The sequence below is a fragment of the Xenopus laevis genome, chromosome 8S, assembly GCF_017654675.1.
Source record: "Xenopus laevis strain J_2021 chromosome 8S, Xenopus_laevis_v10.1, whole genome shotgun sequence".
NCBI lineage: Eukaryota > Metazoa > Chordata > Amphibia > Anura > Pipidae > Xenopus > Xenopus laevis.
This window is the reverse complement of record NC_054386.1, coordinates 72,517,329-72,537,762: the sequence shown is the minus strand read 5'-3', so window position 1 is coordinate 72,537,762 and position 20,434 is coordinate 72,517,329. Positions and strand designations below refer to the sequence as shown.

Sequence of the window (20,434 nt, the reverse complement as noted above, 5' to 3'; positions counted from 1 at the left end):
AGATAAATGCTCTCTAATTCTCCCACCACCTGCTCTGTATTTCTGCTCTGTTGACTGACGCTTAGAAAGGTTCTTGTGTTAATGATACCTGAATAACTTGTAATTGTGTCACAGTGTGATATCAGGGGAATATTGAAAGTCAAAAGATAGTTATTAGTTTGTAGAATGGCATTCTTTGAAGCAACTGAGCTGATTTAATCATGGGTCTGAGAAAATGCTCTTAATAGCATTCTGATCTTTTATGAATTACCAATCTTTAAGCTCGGTCATGGATGCCTACAATAATTTTATCGGCCAGGTTACCACCATGGGACCTTGTGTTATATATTAAGCCTACAACTTTCATCAGCCTTGTCACATGTAAATTATCTGGTTTAACCGCTCCTTTCAGATACAATGGCAGGTGAGAAACATATGTAATCATTTTAGCTACACTTGTAAAATACAGAATGTATCTCTGTGCTGAGTGAGAAAATCACTGTATTAGGGATGTGTTGACCATACAATATCAGTATCACAGTTACATACTAGTTGAGGATGAAAAAATATGTTATGGTCATTTACAAAGTGCAGAGAGCAAAATGTAATTTCAAGTGCAATTGCCATGTTTTGTTTCCCCAAAATGCAGTGGTTTTTCCAGAATTCCCACATCATTACAGTTGCAAGGGCCATTGTGCCTAACGCATTTGCAGCTTATTCATCAAAAATAATACAACTGCATGTGAACTTCATCATAAATCGGACGCAATTCTGCTGAAGCCCGTCTGTTGTTCTTTCCAGCGTTTGGTGTGTGAGTGTATATGTCCCAGTACTTTAGACGTAAGTGCGCTGCCGTCAGGAGCGCCCGATGGCACTCCCGTCTCCATTAGTGTCGCTTCCAAGATGGAAGATGAGACGCGGCGCAATGACATTACCCATCTGGCGTGAAAATTCTAAATAAAAAGACGCAGAGGTCAAGGGTTCAATGCCCGAATATAGAATTTACTGAGAGTTTTTCTGGGAGTTCCTAAATTTGTATTAACCTATTTCCTGGACTTTTGACCTTGGCTGAACCTGTGACTTTGCTTCTATTCTGCCTGCCTATTGAACTTTTGCCTGGATATTGACTATGTTTACTCTTTACCCCTTTTGGTTCAGCGAACTTGGACTTTTACCCTAAGCTTCCTCCTTGGTCCAGACTTCTCTCGCTGGGATAGTGCGTTTATTGACAGGGTATGAAGGAATCCCTGCAGAGGTGGAGTAGCTCTTGTGCTCCTCTGCACCAATAGGAGCCCAGGAGCTCAGTTCAAAACAGGAGGCAGGAAGGACTGATTAGAGCTATGTGCAACTATAGGGAAGTGCAAAGAGCACATTTCGATGCAACCTACTGCAGGGAAAATTGCGGAGGCACAACTGCACCTTGTTGTAAAGGACCCCTATTATGTTTAAAATGGCTCATGACTAACTGCTTGTGGTAATGTGAAACATGTGGGCCCTTTTGTACAAATGTCATAACACAATTTTTTTATAATCATAGAAAATATTCATTAATTTTTTACTCTATGGCAGTATTTGGTTAAGGCAAAAACAAAAATGCGTTATTTATCAGTGGCTAAGGGATAGTATTTTATTTTGATTTTTCTGCTTCTTCTTGTAAATATAAATAAAGGAAGATGGTTAAATTTTAAACAGACAAAGCAATGTTAGGATAGGATAGTACTCAGTTAGAATCTGAATTAGGCAAGATGCCATATGCTTTTTTCTTTCCATTTTTGCCACTTCAGAATACACCAAAATGAAATGTCTCTACCTCTGACCAAACTTTTGATTGAAGTAAGTAAAAATCTGTGGATGTTACCTAAACAACAGGAGCAGGAGTACCAAGTGTGTCCCTCAACAGAATCCCATAGTAATTTAAAATAGCCTTTACTTTTTGAAGACTTGGATTTCATGTACTATAAACGATTAACATAGGAACTGTAGGGGCAAGAACATTACATGTATATTTGTCTTTAAAAAAAAATTGAGGAATTACATTTTTTTAACATAGGTGGATATTGTTATCATGTGCAATCTCCTTTTATTTTCTAACCAAGTACATACATCAACACAAGTCACTATGTTTGTACAATATTCTAGTACAGAATTTTACTGTAATTGTGCTGGTTGCAATTGTGTGCAAAACTTTGTACTAGATGCCAGAGGCACAACATTTTCACTAGTCAGTGTGCATTTGTGCACATTGCCCCTGCAAGGAAGGGGGCAGCATGCAGTAAGTGCATGGGCATACGCTTCAACTGCATGTCATTCAACTGGTGCAGCATGGTTAATACACTAGGTACTGGGCTCCCATGTGCCAAATTAGTCATTTGTTTTTTTGGAAAAAAATTTCCATTTTCTACACAGAATGTCTGTAAATGCCTATTGCTCCACCACCTCCACACATTTTAAGCTACTCCTATTCAACAATGAATTGCTGCCATTGCATCTCAGTGCAGCAGCAGACACTTGTCTACAAAATGATGCACATCAATGTGCTAAGTGTGATGCAGGTTGTTAAATATTTACATCTCTACTAGACTTGGCATTGGCATTGTGCCCCCAAGGAAATGTCCACAGTGCATGGCTGATATGACATAACTGCTGTGCTGTTAAATCAGAGGTCTTAAACATGAGTGGTTGAGTTAAATCCTGAAAGAAATATCTCACCAACTGGATGAGATTAATAAAATAAATGTATACATAGTCAAGTTCCCTGCCCCAATACACTGTGCTCACCTGTTTTTGTGTTGGATTTGGCAGGAGCAAAAATGTGCACCTGCTGTGCAGACATGTGCAACATGCACCCTGCCAGGTATGGGGTTGCACACAAGCAACCCATGGATATCCACTTACATGCCCTTTACCATTACACCATTTCATAGGCATTTGAAGAGCACCTCCTATTTTCAAGGAAAATTTAGACTGCTGTGTGCCTAAATGAAAACTATTTCTAGACATCTGTAAGTAGCTGTGTTATATTAACCTTAGGTGTATGGAGGAATAAACACAATCAGCAGGCAGATCTTCCCAAACATATACGTTTACAGACTACACCCACAAGATAAATGGCAGATCAATAAGCAGTTCAGTAATTATGATGAAACATCCACAATGTCCAGAGTTGGGGGGAAGGGACTTATGGAATGCAGTCACATAAAAGAATTTCATATAAATGTACTTACAGTGTTTTAGAAGTTCCCTGAGAAGCCAAATACTCTCAAAACTCGTAAGGTGCCAGATGTGCAATACCTTCTTTTGCAGTACCACCTATGTCCTCTGCAAACTACCAATTCTTTAGTAGTACGCATCATGTGCCTATCTATTAGAACAGCCTTCTTACATTTGTCACTGTCACACAAATTGTTGATCCCCATCTGAACGAGAAAACCCATGATGTTTTAGCTATAGCAGAGAATTAACTCCTTCCTTGCTCTGTAGTTCAGTTGCCTTCTCAAAATCATGCCATCTAATTCTTGCCGTCCTCTGAAATAAGCATTATAGTAAACCCTACCCTATATTTTTCTGTGCATGATGCAAGTGGGAAATAACTAATTTTACAACTTTTTATCTCTTTGGTATAAAAACATGGTTCTCTTGCTGTCATTTATATGAATCCTTTTGCATATGGAACGAAATAAAGGACTGATAATTGCTAGCACGGGGCTCTTTTCATTTTTACTATATCTTCAGCCTCAGTATGCAGAGACAGGAGATAAGTAGGATATTTTCTGTGATTGAATGAGCTGACTATTAGAATTGAATATGTGAGCAGCTGAAATGGAGGTGCTAAATTTAGGCAGCTGTATTTTATACACATTGCTTGGGATTTAATGCAGCCGTATAGTACTGTAATGAGATTAGCAGAAACAGAGGTTACAAGAAGCATGTGTGTATATATACTGTACTGCACCATTTCCTGAATCTGTGTTCTTCAGTGTGTGTTGCAGGCTGTGTGCAGTGGGGGAGGTGCTTGAACTGATCAAGCAGTGTAATTTTATACATTACTGAATCAGTGCAGGCGAATCCTGGAGGGATAAAGCAACATCTTGGCTTTAGCCTGCAATATAAGATCTTTACTGATTTCCCATTACAGCCATGCTCTGAAAATATTCTTCCATATTTTTCCTTCATTTGGGTGACTGACAAAGTAATCTGGTGATGGCTCTTGTAATGGAACCCATTAGCAAGTGGAACCCCAAGCAAGTAGTAGACTGGATGAAAGGTACTGTATCGTTCTCTATTTCTACTATGCAATGGGTTTCAAGGGGGCATGCCTAGCTTGTAGTGCTCCTATGCATGCCATGCTATGGCAGTGATTTCTAATTAAATGTGCAGTAAATGAGAGCAGGGAACGTGTGATCCGATGCAGGGTCATCTCTTGCAGAGGTATACTTAATGCACACAGATTCAGTGCAGTTTGCCTTGTAAATGAGGGTGTATAGAAGGCTGCCTTGATACGGCTGTTTGTAAAGATCAGGAATAGAATGGAAGGCTGATGAAAGGAATGTTAGCAGATTCTTTCACAAATTAAAATCAAATGATGCACTGATAGTTTCCCGTTGCGGGAGGGAAGGAGTTTTAAAATCTGGCGTGTGCCTGTTAGTGATCTCCTGCACATGATCATTGCTCAGGGTTTCTGTCTATACAAACAGTAGATATTGCTTTCCCTTCTAAGCACCATGGACAGCTCCATTGCTATACGAGGTGGATTTTCCAGTGTGATGAATTGTGTTGGGAAATACCTGAAACTCTCACCAGACGGATTTGTTCATGGGTTTTGTTTTTGGTGAAAATAATAATATACCAGGTGATAATTTGCACCTCCCTTCATTGGTTCCATTGAATACCATATAGTAATTCCTATATTTCATTGGTTGACTTTGTGTGTGAGTGTGGGAACGTTCTGCACAGCCTCAAAATAAAACATGATCTGCTGCATAAAAAGCTGCATTTGAAAAGGAAAAGGTACATATGTGCAAAAATGTGTGCACTTCAAAGAACCAGCAGTATGAAAAAGATTATTATGGCAGAGTGAATTGGGATAGTATACGGTTATGTATAACTGTTCATCTAAGAAAGATTCCTATCCTGGCTGTTAAGGTATTAGCAGGATATAACCAGTTATATCACTTATGAGCAGTTTAACCTATATATATATATATATATACCGTATATGTTATATAAACTAGTGATATGAAAACATCTGTCTTAAGTCTTCTTATTTGTAGAATGTGTTAACTTCTTTTATCCTAATCTATGTGACTAAAAATGCTCCAAACAAACAAATACATGACTCCAGGCTGGACGGCATGTGTGGGAATGCCTTAGAACTCATAATGCTGTCAGCTCTGGAGGGAGGAGATGCTAATTATCTTAAACAGGTCAGCTAGGACTGAGTATGAAATTTTTATATATGTGACAGGAATACTAGTCTCACTGGACAAATGCTGCAATAAGAATGGACACTTTGAGTGAATTTTTGAAGTTCAAAAAGTTCGAATTTCAAAGTAAATTTTTGGGTATTTCGACCATCGAATAGGCAACTACTACTTTGACTTCGATTCGAAGTAAAATCATTCGAATATTCGACCATTCGATAATCAAAGTACTGTCTCTTTAAAAAAACTTCGACTTCAATACTTTGCCAAATTAAACCTGCCGAAGTGCTATGTTAGCCTATGGGGACCTTCTAGAGCATTTTTTAACGTTTTTTAAAGTCAAAGTAAAATCATTTGATCGTTCGCTAAAATCCTTAGACTCGTTCTATTCGAAGGATTTAATCATTCCATCGAACGATTTTACTTTGATCGTAGGATTAACAAATTCGGTTAAAAATCCTTTGACTTCGATATTCGAAGTATTTCAATTCGATGGTCGAATTTCGAAGTATATTCCACGAAGGGTCGAAATTCGACCCTTGATGAATCTGCCCCATAGATTTAAAATGAGTAATGTACAGGAGGTTGGAGGATCAATGAAAACAAACAGCGTGAAATCTGTATTGTTAAATATGTTCCGTTCCCAGATATATCCCAAATGTGCAGGAGTAAGATAGGAGCTGTAAATGTGTGTTTCAGGCATGTGTAATATATATATATATATATATATATATATATATACATTATTCTGAGATATCATAAAATATATAATATTGCTGTAACACACATTTATGTAAGCACCTTCCTTAATAATGGTTCTATATTTCTGTTTCTTTATTCATGTTTTATTCCTTTGAGCGAGTAAGTGCGAAACTGCACAGATCTAAACCAATAAATAATGTATAATCAATATCATCACTATGATTATTGTGAAGCCTTTGTCCACTCTTAATGACATCATGCAAAGTATGGGTGCAGTTTCAAACAGATGAATGCAAATGTTCAAATGAAATTCTCATTAATCAGATTTGGATTTATGTTGGAAATGTACTAAAAAAGTTATTGAATACTATTGCTGTATATGTAGAGCTAAGCATTAACCAGCAAGTGGTGTTTGATATTATTGAAAGATATATATATATGTTATGTGTTCATGGCTTACACGTTTAATTTCCACAAATACATAGTTTGTGTTTAACCCATTGTGCACTTGAATAATCTGAATGTGCTGTGGAAGGTGTTGTTTAGAGTTCAGTCTGCATTTATTTTAGAAGTAAGAGGAAAGCATGTGTGACTAATTGAATAATGGACAATATACATTTCTTTTAATTACACAAAATGTGTCTTTATCAATTCTGCTTGGTAACCCAGGGCACATATTTTCCTTTTTAAAATCGGTTGTCTTAAAGGTGTAGTGCACCCTAAAATAAACTTTTTAGTAGACAATGGTATTTCAAGACAATTTGCAATTAGTTCTATGTTTTAATCATATTACTTATTGGTATCTGAAATATTATACCGTTTGTTCTGCAACCGTCAGACTTGAAATGTTCACTGCTATTTATTAATTTACCTAGCAGCCGGGCAGCAGTTTGAGAGTCAGAACAGATTAAAATGAGAAGATAACAATGAAAAAATAAACTTTATGTTGCCTGGATCAGTGACCCCACCAACCATCTATGCTTTTCAGCTGCAGGCTGAAAAAAGACAGGATAGGAAGGCTAATAATTCAAAAAACATGCACAAAATTATCAATTATCAAGACCAAGGTAAAAGCAAAAGCTACTTAGAACAGGTAACCCAATGACACACTAATGGACTGCTTTATCAAGGGTCGATGTGAAATGGGAACGGGAATTTTCGAAATTCAAAGTAATTTTTGGATACTTCGACCATCGAATAGGCTACTTCGACCTTCGATTCGAAGTAAAATCGTTGGACTATTCGACCATCCGATAATCGAAGCACTGTCTCTTTAAAAAAACTTCGACTTCAATAACTTCGCCAACTTAAACCTGCCGAAGTGCTATTTTAGCCTATGGGGACCTACCAGAGCATATTTCTAATTTTTTTGTATTCAAGGGAAAATCGTATGATCGTACGATAAAATCATTCGAATCCTACGATTCGAAGTACGATTGGAGTACGATCGTACAATCGTACTACGATTGCAATACGATCATACGATGCAAAAAATCCTACAAATTCGACTTCAAATTTCTTAGTATTCAATTCAATGTTCGAATTTTGAAGTATTTTCCACTTCGAAATTCGTCCCTTGATAAATCTGCACCTAAAAGTTTGTATACTGTAAAGATGAACATCCCCCTTTAAACCAGTTTCATTCAGAATTTTTTTAAAGTCTGTAATTTTTATATAAAAAGATGATTTCACTTTTCACATTAACAAAACACAAGAGAAACAAACCTTCTCTTTGACAGTGTATTATACCACGTATGTAAATTGTGACCTACTGAAGCAAAAAGTGATTGATTGCATTAAATAGCTGACACATTACCTTGCTACAATGTGACTTTGCACTGGTAGAACAGTATAAGCTCTTAGAGACAGGACCCTGTTTTCTCAATATCTCAACAATATCTATTTATTGCAATTTAGTGTAGCTCTCTCTCTAGTTGCCTGCTGTTAATTAAAAGCAAGTCATGTTTTTAAAACAGCAAAGGGCTTGAATATTGGGATGGAATGATGTTTTATTAGATTGTTAAGATCTATAGTACATTCATTAATTAATTAATTGCATGCACTGTGATATTTTCATCTACATTCCAAAAGCATAACAGACCAACCAATGACTGTGTGAGTACATAGATCCAACTTTGAGAAAAATATGTTTTTGATCAATAAACTATGCATTAGAATCTCTTATTATGTGCTGAAATTTATAAAACACTGAGCAGTATTAAAAAGTTCTGAAATCAAAACTAATGTACTTGCCTAAAATAACCTTAGCCATTCACTGGCATTCATAATGCAGGTCCTTATCATTTCTTGTGCAAAAGCAGATGGTTTGGCTATCTGATATTCAACCGGCATTACTGTCAAGCAGTGTTTCTACATTGTAATATCTGTCAGATAAAGGATGTCAGTCATAGATGAAATGATAAAGCAGTAAGTCGCTGAACTATTCAAAGGATTCCTTGATTCAGTGTTTTTTACGTTTCTAGAGTGGGGTGGTTTATTTGTTAAATTAAAATCTTGAGGGCCAGATTTTAATATAATTAGGTCATTCCATCATAATGTATTATATCATGATGTCATACATGAAGCGCCTGAGTAGATTGGTGGCCTCAAAAATTCAATGCAAGCCATAGTGGCCTATAAACTCTAATAATAACAATTGCTGTTCAATAGTTACAGTATATGCCATGTGCCAAATATCCACATTTTCACATTTTAGGGGGCCAGATAATTATAAGAGTTACAAGAGTGAGCCTAGGGAGGGATTTGATGAGGTTAGGGGTGTTTCATACTACTTCAAGTGACTGTTACACATCTTAATTAATCTACAGATTTTTCCAAGGGATGCAAACGAATACACATAAACATGTCATAGTTCAGTCCTGTTAAGATATACTTGAATTTCATTCATTGTCCATTATTAGCCCAATGGATCCTTAAATAATGCATCTCCCCATAGTGTCCAGATGGATTAAGAGGGGTGTTCTAGCTACATGAATATAAGAATTAACTGTAAAAATGTTTTATGAAACCCTGATGGTGTTAAAAGTACACCAACTCAGACCTGCCGAGTTCATGTAAAAGTCAATGGCAGATGTTATGAAGATATCCTGATTTGCGCTGGGTATATAAAAAAGTTGTGATATTCAGCCGTCAGATCTGAAAAAGTCATGGTGTTCTTATGTGAAATCGAAAAAGTCACGGTATTCAGATTTTTTTCACAATTTTATCAAGTTTTTTCCTGCACAAAAAATTGTCAGGAAATTTAATTGATAAATAGGGGGGACACTGAACTTTTCAGATTTTGATAAATAACACCCCTAAGAAACAATAATAAGAATTTTCTGAAGCTTAAAGTGGACCTGTCACCCATACATAAAAAGCTGCATAATTAAAGTCCTTTGCAAATTAAATATGGAACCCCAAAATTTCCATTAATTTTCATTAAAACATCCATACCTGTTATAAAGGTGTTTAAATATCTAAACTGTCAATCAAATATTACCTGCCCCACCTCTATGCCCGTGGAATAGAGGAGGGGCAGTCAGTTACTTTCACTTTCCATTCAGCACTTCCTAGATGTCACTGCTCTCCTCACATTCCCCCTTCCCTCCTCAGGCTCTATAATTGTGTAGGGCACTGCACATGGACATTAGGTCCCCCATTCTGGTGCAAACACAAGATTTTGGGGTGATACACAATTTCCCTTAATAACCGTGTCCACAAAATTGCAGCCGCCTGCTTGCTGTGATTGTATAATTCCAAGGCAGAAGGAAACAAAATTTAAATAATAAATACAGTGTAAGTAAATTTTATTTTGCTCAACTAACATGATAGAAAAGAGTTTGCAATTATTTCTTAGGGTGACAGGTCCCCTTTAAATCTAGTAAGTGAGAACATAGCAAGGGAACGAAATAAAGCATCATAATTTATTTATAAAGCACCAGCAAGTTATGCAGTGCTTTACCATAAATAAATCCCTTTAGCATAAGACAGTGATGCAAGTATTATAGAGTGATTGCCGTGTTTGTGCTTATTTGTGGTTTCTGTATAGAGTTTAGTCAATTTATTTGCAGTATGTTGCATTTTTATTCTGCCAAATCACAGTTTATTACATTCCCATCCTACGTGCACATCAAGTACTTTGTCCCTATTAAAATACTCCTTTCTAAATTGTGGCATTGTGTTGCAGAGTACACAACACCATTTTTATTGTAGACTGGGACGTTCCTGTGTGAGAGCAGTGTTGTAGACTTTAGAATAAAATAAACAGAGGCAGTATGATGTTTACTGAGTTTCTTAAGTAACTTTTGGTTCATTTTTAGTTGTTTAAACACAAATCTACATACTATCTACCTCAAGCAATCATCTTCAGAGGTGGAAATGTCCTCATCATTTCCTTTTACAAAATAATTTGTAGCCTTATAAACATGTAAATATAACATATTTCTAGCATTTACTTGTTATATATTGATCATTGTATCAAAGCTCAGGTTGTTTTTCATAGAATATACTCAATTAGTAGCAAACTAAGTCATGCCAGCTGTAATTTAATTGTCCATAGACATTTGTATTCAACATTGGTGAAGAGCAGTAAATATACCTGGGCTGAATGATCATCTTAAAGATGACAGTTAAGAGAACTGCTTTATAATACAACTAGTTCTGCCAAGGTGAGTGGTAAGCTTTTGCCATTAAGTCATGTAAACATAAATGTATACCCCTGTGGGGAGATTGTGTACAGGAAGTGACTAGCAGAAGTTCTGAGCTGTGGACAAATGTGTTAATTGAATGGTTACAGCCAAATCATACTACATATATACATAGCGTTTATTGATGTGGTTAAAGAAGAAAGATAGAATCACTCGGGGGGGGCACCAACCCCAAAATCATGCTTTGGGTACTTTTTTCTGTGAGTACCGTACTGCACCACCGTATTGTTTAACTGTCCCAAATTCTTTACTGCACATTCACCTGCCAAGGGCAGCGCAACAGCCTAGGGTAGGAACTAAGTGACTGGGATCACTGGAAGAGCTGGACTTTTCATGTTGGCTTAAAAATACTCATATAAAGACTATTCCACTTGCATATTTTTCTCATATATTTTCTATTAATTGTATTTTAGTAAATCATTCTTTAATCCTGGAGGCCCAGATACTGCCAGGAGGTATGCAGGCCCCATGAGGCCCTAATTAATGTACAATTTCAGTATATATTAGTAAAAACAGAAAACCTCTGGATATTTAGGGGGGCCCTAAAATGAATTTGCTGTGGGGTCCAATAACATCTTGTTACACCACTGGCTCCAGCAAACATATGACAGAAAAATATGCAGCATGAGTTAACATGCTGATTCATCCATTTATATTACAGAGGCAGGAAAATCTTGTGCCTTTAAGATAAGAATTTCAATAGGCATTTTGACATCCATGGCTATATAACCTGTCACCTATCTTTTTATTTGCAGTCTTCGCCATAGTACATTAAGAGAAACATAATTTTATCTGCATGTCAGTTGATATTAGCTTCACAGTTAGCTTATGAGGAAATTTGGGACTTGCAAGAAAAGAATGGTAGAAAGAGAGATGCCTATAGGTGTGTATCTAGCTGATCACTGGCCTTACTCTGCTGTAAACTAACCACTAAATATAATGATTTAATAATGAAAACTTAATTACATTGTTTGAAAAGATCTGAAAAGATTACATTGATAAATGTTTTCATCTTCAGCACAGATTCAATACAGAATCAAAGTTGAAAAACAGTCTTTTCAGCCCAGGAGAACCCACTACTGTTATCTCAAAAAAGTATTTAAATGGCTTTGTAATAGGAAAGCAAAACAGGTCATTAATCTGCCCTCAAGATGGTCAGTTTGATGTTTCCCCTGGTAGTTTTAAATACTTATGTACAGTGGAAGCTTTCCCAGAGAAGCTATGGGTTTTTTCAGCTTTCTATTATGTACACTTCTAATAACTGTGTGTAACATGACGACTTCCTAGCAAGTTGTGTGTATAAATATATCGAAATGTATATATAATTTTGTGCTAAAGTCCACATTTTATAAAGAAATGTTCTTGTACATTGATGTAAGCAAAGTGCTAAGTATACTGTCAGGTATCAAGGCGAGTCTGAAGATATAAGCCTCCCCCACGCTTCCCACTGAGCTGCGCCCTGGGGGTTGGTACAGGACGGTCCCAGATAAGGAATAGCAAGAGTGCCAATTGAGCCCGCAGAAATAACAGTTTTGTGAATAAGGACTCAGCACTTATCTGCAATTGAAGAGACGAAGGCTCTTTCTGAAATCATATTACCAGGCAAAATGATCTGAGAAAAAAATACACTTTTTAGGTTAGGAATGACATTTTGTAATAAAAACTCACCCTGGTGGTCTAGTGGGGGGACGCCCGCCGCACAAATCTTCTGGTACTTTAGGGAGCTCGTGGTGCGCCTCCTTGGGATTTAAAGGTGTAGGCGCGCTGATGTATGATGTCAGTGCGCAATGGCGCGAAATTTAAAAGTACTTAAAGGTACATTTTCTTTTTACACACTGCCCGTTATAGGAGTTTGTTCCTGGTGCTTCTGAGCTTTAAGCTAAATCTGTCTGAACCTGTTTTGATTCCTGTTGTGACCTCTGCCTGGCTTTTGACTATTCTGACCTCTCGTTCCTGACCCTTGCCTGAATACCAACTACTGTACCTCTTCTGCTAAATCCTTTCTGATTGATATCCCGGTTTGACCCTTGCCTGCCTGACTACACTTATTCTCTGCCTTCCTCGACCCAGCCTGATCTGACTACTCTATACACCTTGTACTACAACCTTCTGCCCAAAGACTCTCGCTAACTGTCGTGCCCCTCTGCCTATCCAGAACCTCTAGCCATACACCTCTCGTTTAAGTGCTGGTGGCATCCAAGTAGCTGCGGGCTCCTCCCGAGGCCAAAGGCGGTCACACTACAGGTGAGGCACGAGCCGAGCACAGGGTGCTTGGCATTTGTTCTGGTGTTGGGTGCCAACCGTGACACATTTTATATGGTAGAGTAATAAAAACGACACCATAAAATCATGACAGATTCCCTTTAAAGTTTTGCAACAGGTAAATGTAGTCCAAATTACATTATTTGCCTAATTGCCAGTAAAATACATTATTAAATGTTCCCTACAGTGCCAGATTATAGATTCAGGGCATTATAGGAAACATTCAGGAGTAATCTGGGCCTTATGTCACAAGTCAGGCCAATCCAAAATATGATGACATTGGAACTTACATTTTCATTGCATACGATTTGGTATGTCCCTGGGACAGTCACCTGTTGGTGTTTATTAAGGAAGAGTGTGCAGCAATAAAGGCTTACATTTCTAGTTTAAAGAGAGAGTGTTGAAAACATCTCTGCAACACAAACCATATTGCAGCTAATTACTTTAATGTCTTCATGTAAAACATCTAATTGACTAGAAGATCAGCCTATTAACATGTAAAGCTCCGCAGTTGCTGTTTATTCACTCACACACTCTCACAAATATTAAGGCAACAAAGTCTCCTGACCATCCACAGTATCCAACTGAACTCCATGGATTTCACTGCCATAGATTCTTAGTGAAACGCTGTCCTTTGAAACCTTTAAAACATTCTTATTTACAAGCACTTTTAAATAATCTATCATATGTAATGCTGTTTTATTATAATCATTATGCATGGCACTTTGAGTTCATTTTGTAAGAGAAGTGCTATGTAGCTATTATTACTATTATTATTATAAAATGTGCACATTTCATTTATTTCACTTTCATGACTTTTAGTTTCTGGAAATTGGAGACTGTAGGATAACAGTAATAATAAAACAAGGATGTTTAATACCCAGAATTCTTTTTGAGGCACAGGGATAAGATTGCTTAACAAATTATTCCGTCATACTTTTATAAAGGGGCTAAATGACCCTATACCCCCATGATAAATAGGGCTTGTACAGGCAGTATTAATTATTAATTTTGCCTTTGCAAAACCTTGGGTCTGGGCAGTTGTAGTTCAACAAATGCCAAAATGTTTTATTATTACCCTCCCTGCGGTTAATCTTTTAGCACACAGATTTAATAAAAGCCCAAAATATCAAGTGTGCTAATGCTTAGCAATGCACATTATGCACTTATGTTTCTAAGTGGAACTGTGACCCTTTGAAATATGAAAACTCTTAATTTAGCAAATGTGCTCAGTTACTATATATGGCATCCCCTTTGTACAGCTTATTTTTTCATAATTAATCTCTTCATTTCATTTGCTCAGTCTCTCTTTCTGTGATTTCTATAAATTGAGGTAGGCTACTAACAATAAAGTCCCTTATAAATGAAAGGGAGCTGACAAAATCCATTCATTATTGAGGACATGGATGGGAAAGAAAGTGTGCAGATTCATAAATCACTGAGCTATTCATGTACAAACAGCGCAATCCAAAACACCAGACCAAAATGGAGAAACCACAGGTAGAATGGCTAATTGCTCCTAATTTTTGTTGCATTTTTAAGTATAAATAGGTATTTTTATGAATAGATGTGAAAATTACATGTTATGGCTGTGGTTACGTTTGTCATCATTTTCAAGTAAAAAAAGTAACAGAGTTAAATCAAACAAAACCTAAATAATCATACTGTGGCTCAGTGTACCTAATAGTATTTTGGCCAAATACTAGGAGAAGACACACTTATCCATGTAGTCAGCCAAAGATTTGGCCCTAACAGCTATAACTGACTTTATTCATAACATTCTCTGCCTAAGGGGAATTGCAAGGATATTACTAGAATTTAGAAAAAGGCGCTAGTATAGACAAGGGAGCAAACTTTGTATAACTATAAATAAATATACATAACAATACAATGTGCTAGGTTTTAAGATACATGAGGGGAAGTCCTTGTCCTATACAGCTTACAGTGATAGTGGGTGTATAACTTACAGGGACAAATACATTTGAAGAGCAGCAAAGAAAAGGTTTTAAGATATGAGATGGCAGTGGATGCAAATAGTATGAAAAGGCAGTGTCACTACGGGGAATGGATGAGGCAACCATCAGCATGTGAAAAGATAGAGTGAGGTTTGAATTAAATGGCTTTCAAAGTAAGCAGAAAGAATATCCCTTGCTAAATGGGAAGTCAGAATAAAGATTTTAACAGCAGAGAAGTGGGTTCTGATTTATGTGAGGAAAGGAGAATACTTGAACAAAAATTTAACAGAGAACTACATTTTAACAAAGAAGTAGGCTATAAATGCTAAACATATGTTTCTGGGATGTTGAACCAAGCCAAAGCAACCATAGCCTTTTAGCAGTGAAGATATGTGCCTCTGAAGATGTCCCCAGTAGCACCCCTGTACATCAGATTATAATGACAAATATAACCATCATTTTATTGGTTGATGATTTTTTATGGCTCCTGAGCTAAGCTTCTCAACTGTAGCTCATAACATGCTGAGCATGTGCAGAATGACTGACATTCAATAGAAGGCCCAGGATGGGGAACTCGTGTGGACAAGTTGGGCTGGTACAATAATATAAGTATATAAAAAATTGCATTTCTAGTCATACATATACAATTTCAAGCTTTAGTTCTGTTGAGGCTAGGAATCATTCAAGTAGAAAATATCCACGGCACACAGGCTGCTGCAAGCAAGGAACCCCTTGCACATTTATTGCGGAAGTGAGCTACGTTTCGGGGGTTTCGCTTTGTCAAAGGGCGTGACCCCGAAACGTTGCTCACTTCCGCAATAGACGTGCAAGGGGTTCCTTGCTTGCAGCAGCCTGTGTGCCATGGATATTTTCTACTTGAATGATGTATGAGGTGGCCGAACTTCTACCACTCAGCACCAGACATCGCATTAATTGATTGGGTGTGCAAGAGCCAGCGGTATTTCTATTCGAGGCTAGGAATCACCCATATAGTAAGAGTCCTTGGAAACCAGAGCTCTGGAGCAGTGGAGCTTCCTGTCGCCATCTTCCGGCTCTGTGTATTGTCTCCGGGTCTCAAGACCAATTTGCGCACTTGAAGCCGATTCCTGACTTGGCCCAACTGCGCATGCTCCGACAGGCTTTGTGTCAGCAAAGAGACCCGAAGACAACACTAAGAGCCGGAAGATGTCGACCAGGAACTCCGCTGCGCTTCTCTGCATTTAAGGGTCCGATTTTTTTTTAAAGGTTTTTTTAACAAATTTTTTAACTAATGCACATTGCAGGGAGGGAGAGGGAAGGGGAAAGCCTGTAAGTTTAGGGGGGATTTTGGTAGGGGGGTTTAATTCTCCTTTAAGAACTGAAGATGTATGAGGTAGAAACCTGCAGTAGGTTTCAGTAGTCTATATAAGAGGTGATAAAACATGGAAGTGTTTTTAGTAGTTGCTTAAAAGACAAAGGCAAGAATATTGACATTATTATGAAGACAAATGGAGAAGGTTTTGACGATGAATTCGTGTAAAGGAATGGTTGAATGTAAAGAGTAGCATTCTGTATCAACAGGGTTAATGAGCGTGCCTCCAGGTCAGGATATATGAGCATGCCATTTTTCAGATGGATAGATAAAGCTACACGCAGGAGAAGGGCAACATGCAGAAGAGAAAATGGAAAAAAACAACACACAGCAGGGCAAATATCTCTAAGTTCCTTGTTTAGTCATGAAGAAATTGGATTTGATTAGATTTTTCATAACTTCTCAAGATCTAGGAAGTGATTTGGATCTTGGTAAGACCACTGAAATGAGATATAGATAATCCATTATTCTTTGCTTTCAGTTAAAGAAAATAATCACTATATTCTTGCCAAATCATTTAGACCAACTGAGCAAATCCTGTTGCCAAAACATCCATACACAAACAGTGCTTCTTTAACTCTGCCCTTCTATTATCCAGAATCATCCCTGCAAGGCACATAAACTAAACACTATTTTTCCACAACAGAAATAATGTCTTTTTATTATCATTTCCTAAACACTTCAATTCCCTTACGCAAGTTTTTAATGTTTGCTTTCACCTTTTGGTTTGAGAATAAGGAGCACAATGTTTTGTATAACAAATTTCCCAAAACACCAAGGGGCAAATTCACTAAGATTTGTAGTTGCGCCAGGCGCAACTTCGCCGCGCTTCGCTGCACTTCGCCAGGCGTAGTTTCGTCAGCGCTCCGCAAATTCACTAAAATCCGAAGTTGCGCACAGGGGTAGCGTAAGGTTGTGAAGTTGCGCTAGCGTTGATTCGCTAAGTGATGCGAAGTTACGCTAGCGAAGGTTAATTTGCATACGGTGCCAAATTCAAATTTCAATGGAGGAATACGTAGAATCAATGCAAATGCCTGGGAAACCTTCAAAACATCAAATAAAATTTTTTTTTTGCCCTACACATGTTAAGTTAAGTTAAGTTGCCATGAGTTAGGAAATGTAGGGGGGAAGGAGGGGAGCCCCAAAAAAATTCTCGATCTTTTTCAGCCTATCACCCATAATATAGAAAACACGCCAGCGTTTTTTGGGACTTAGAAAAAATTTGAACTTTTTTGGAAGCAATCCCTATCTACTCTATTGCGTTTCGCCTGGTCTGAGGTGGCGAAGGAAGTCTAGGGTAAAAGGTAGCGATCAGTACATTGTGCGCGTTAGTGAATTTGCGTAGTTACGTCCGTAGCAAAAATTCGCCAGGCGTAAGGGTGCGAAGTAACACTAGCGAATCTACGCCAGCGTTCGTTAGTGAATTTGCGAAGTAACGAAAATGCCCAACGCTAGCGTTCGGCGCTTCGGCGCTTAGTGAATTTGCCCCAATGACTGGATACATTCAAGCATCTGAGGGCAATTATGCTGGACAGAAATCTCCTCAAAAAAGTTTTTTTTGCTGATGCTGTCATTTGACAGAATGTATGGTTGTTGCAAGGTCCTCGCAGAATCAATAAAACTTTAAACACAGACACATATTAGTGCTGGTACAAACACACATTTATTTTAAATAATATCATGTAATAATAATAATATTATAATAATAATAATAATATAACTGCAGTGTTGGTACTGGCAGCTTTTTGGTTAGAGAATAGCTTCCTCAATATATAAGATGTCAATTTGTTAGCTGAACTCTTAAATACAAGTACAACAGCCTGGGGATATAGTAAAAAAGAGCAGAAGTAGTAGGAATAAAGTAAGGAGTAAAATGTACAGTAAGGGGGCTTTCTTATGAAATCTAAGGCAGAACAGATGGGGCCAAACACAGAATGAAGAAGAGGAGGGTGGAGTAATGTGACAGACAATGGGACTGAGTAACAAAAAACAGAAAGGTTAAAGCAAAAGAAAAAACAGTATGGAATGAACTAAAACCCCAGATTTAGACTCAATTTAAATTAGTGAACATTTTTTCTATCTTACAAATATAGTTAAGAAAAATACAGTCATTGTTTGTTGTAATTAGTTACCTGAAACAGCTACAATGAAATCCAAACCTGAACTGATTATTGTATGGGTGTAATTTTGCATTGCTGAAGCCTTCACATACCAAATTACACAATAAATTATTATGATTGTTTTTTAACAGACACGACTGGATTGATTTGTTCTACAATATATAGTTAAAATGGAGAACAACATGCAGAAAGTGAGCAAATGCAGCTGGTGTTGGAAATACTGTAAGAAAAATTAAATACTGTACCTTCAGATGCATGGGCCTGAGTTGTTCTAGATTCATAACTATAGCATGAAAGAAGCAATGAAAAAAGTCTTGTTCATAATTTAGAATTACTTATGTCCAAAGTGAATGTTGAACTGATCCTTTTTTGGTGAGTGGGGTTCTAAATGATCTAGACTGACACCCAAACTATGGTTGATGAAATGGGTTCCCTGGTACAAGAAATGCCTTTTTAGTTGTAACATGTAACTTCTTTTTATGCTCTGTGCCCACTTTTTACCCTAACTGACACCCCCTGTGTGTAGGGCTGAAACAGTTTACAGCATCAAAGAGGGGTAGAACTAACAAGAGTGCAGCCAGAATAAATGCAGGGAGTCAGAGACCTTAGATAAAGAGCTTGTGGGACTGAGAATAGGAGACCTTACTGTTTCTTTTGATATGTCTTGTAATAGGCCCTCCAAACTTTTACTATGATGTGCTCCAGCTTTTGACAAGTTTATTTTTACTGATTTCAAGTTTATGTTACCATGGTACATTATAAGCACACAGTATTTACAATTCAAGTTGAACATTTGTATCAGTAAACAGAAGGAAAATGGAAAATAAAAAGAATAGCAATGGGATGATATCAATATGTTCATAGTTCCAGTGTGGATCCCAAATGATCTGGGCACATATTAGCTTTGCCTGCTGACCATGCCCCCATTTTGCCCTGGCCCCACCACCAGTTCCAGGTAATGGGTATGTAATTGCAGGTGACCAGGTAAGGGAGTTTAAATAAGGATGAGTCAATGTCTGTTTTCCCTACATTACTTTTTTAATTTTGGTCCCTCATTGACTGTAGAGTAACTAGCAAACAGCAAGCCCTGTGGGTGGTCCAAGGGAAGGGGGACTCGGACCTTTGCTGGATTGTAGTCCCTCTCTGTAGACCCTTTTGGTACTTTAATTTTTGTGGCCCATCGCAAACAATCAAGCAGATGGGCAGCTGGAGGGGTGAAAAGGACTGGTGTACTCCAGGTATCCCAATTTATTATTTAATGTGCCATAAAAACACAACTTTAGCTTTTTGAAAAAGTAAACATTATTTTAAGCAACTTTGCAATATACATCAATTAAAAAATATGCAGACTTTTCATGATTTTTAATGGTTTGGAGCAGTTCGCTATGCCAGGTCTGGACTGGGAGTCAAAATAGGCCCTGGCATTCCAAGTACAGAGAGGCCCAATCAGCTCCCCACCAGCCCACTAAATAGTGACTTTCTGTGGCATCTTACAGCAGCCCCTCTGGCATTTGCCAGAACCCACAGATTGACAGTCAGGGCCTGCCCTAAGCATGGTCTTAGCATGGTCTTCTGCTAATCTGTCTCACTACTTTGCTGAACTGGCTGACTACCGTTACTTTGTACATCTGCAAGAGAAGAACTGTTAAACAGCCTGATTTTAGCAAAGAAAATGGCATTTAAACATACTTTTTGAAGAAACAGGTAACTGTGATGAGTATATTAGGGGTTTCTGTGTTATGTGGGCCTCTTTATCAAATTTAGTTTGGAAGCCAGAGTTCCCCTTTAAAAATGAAAGTATGGTAAATGTCTGTAGTTAGATAATTGTTTTACTTATGTATAAAGTTGCTCCATCTGTTTACTACAGTGTTAAATTTTGTCTCATGAAATCAGTGACCTCACTAGAAAACGAAATCAGATGGAATGCCTCTCATAC

The 20,434-nt window shown here is 37.6% G+C and overlaps 1 protein-coding gene across 1 annotated transcript in view; it reads left to right on the top strand.

Moving 5' to 3' along the window:
- Nucleotides 1–4,044: 4,044 nt before the first annotated feature.
- The window catches only part of LOC108700149 (connector enhancer of kinase suppressor of ras 2), a 298,982-nt gene continuing 282,592 nt past the window's right edge, over nt 4,045–20,434 (top strand). The window contains exon 1 of the mRNA XM_041574976.1: nt 4,045–4,243. Coding sequence (XP_041430910.1) covers nt 4,180–4,243 — 64 coding nt within the window. The 5' untranslated portion in view covers nt 4,045–4,179. The remainder of the gene's footprint in view (nt 4,244–20,434) is intronic.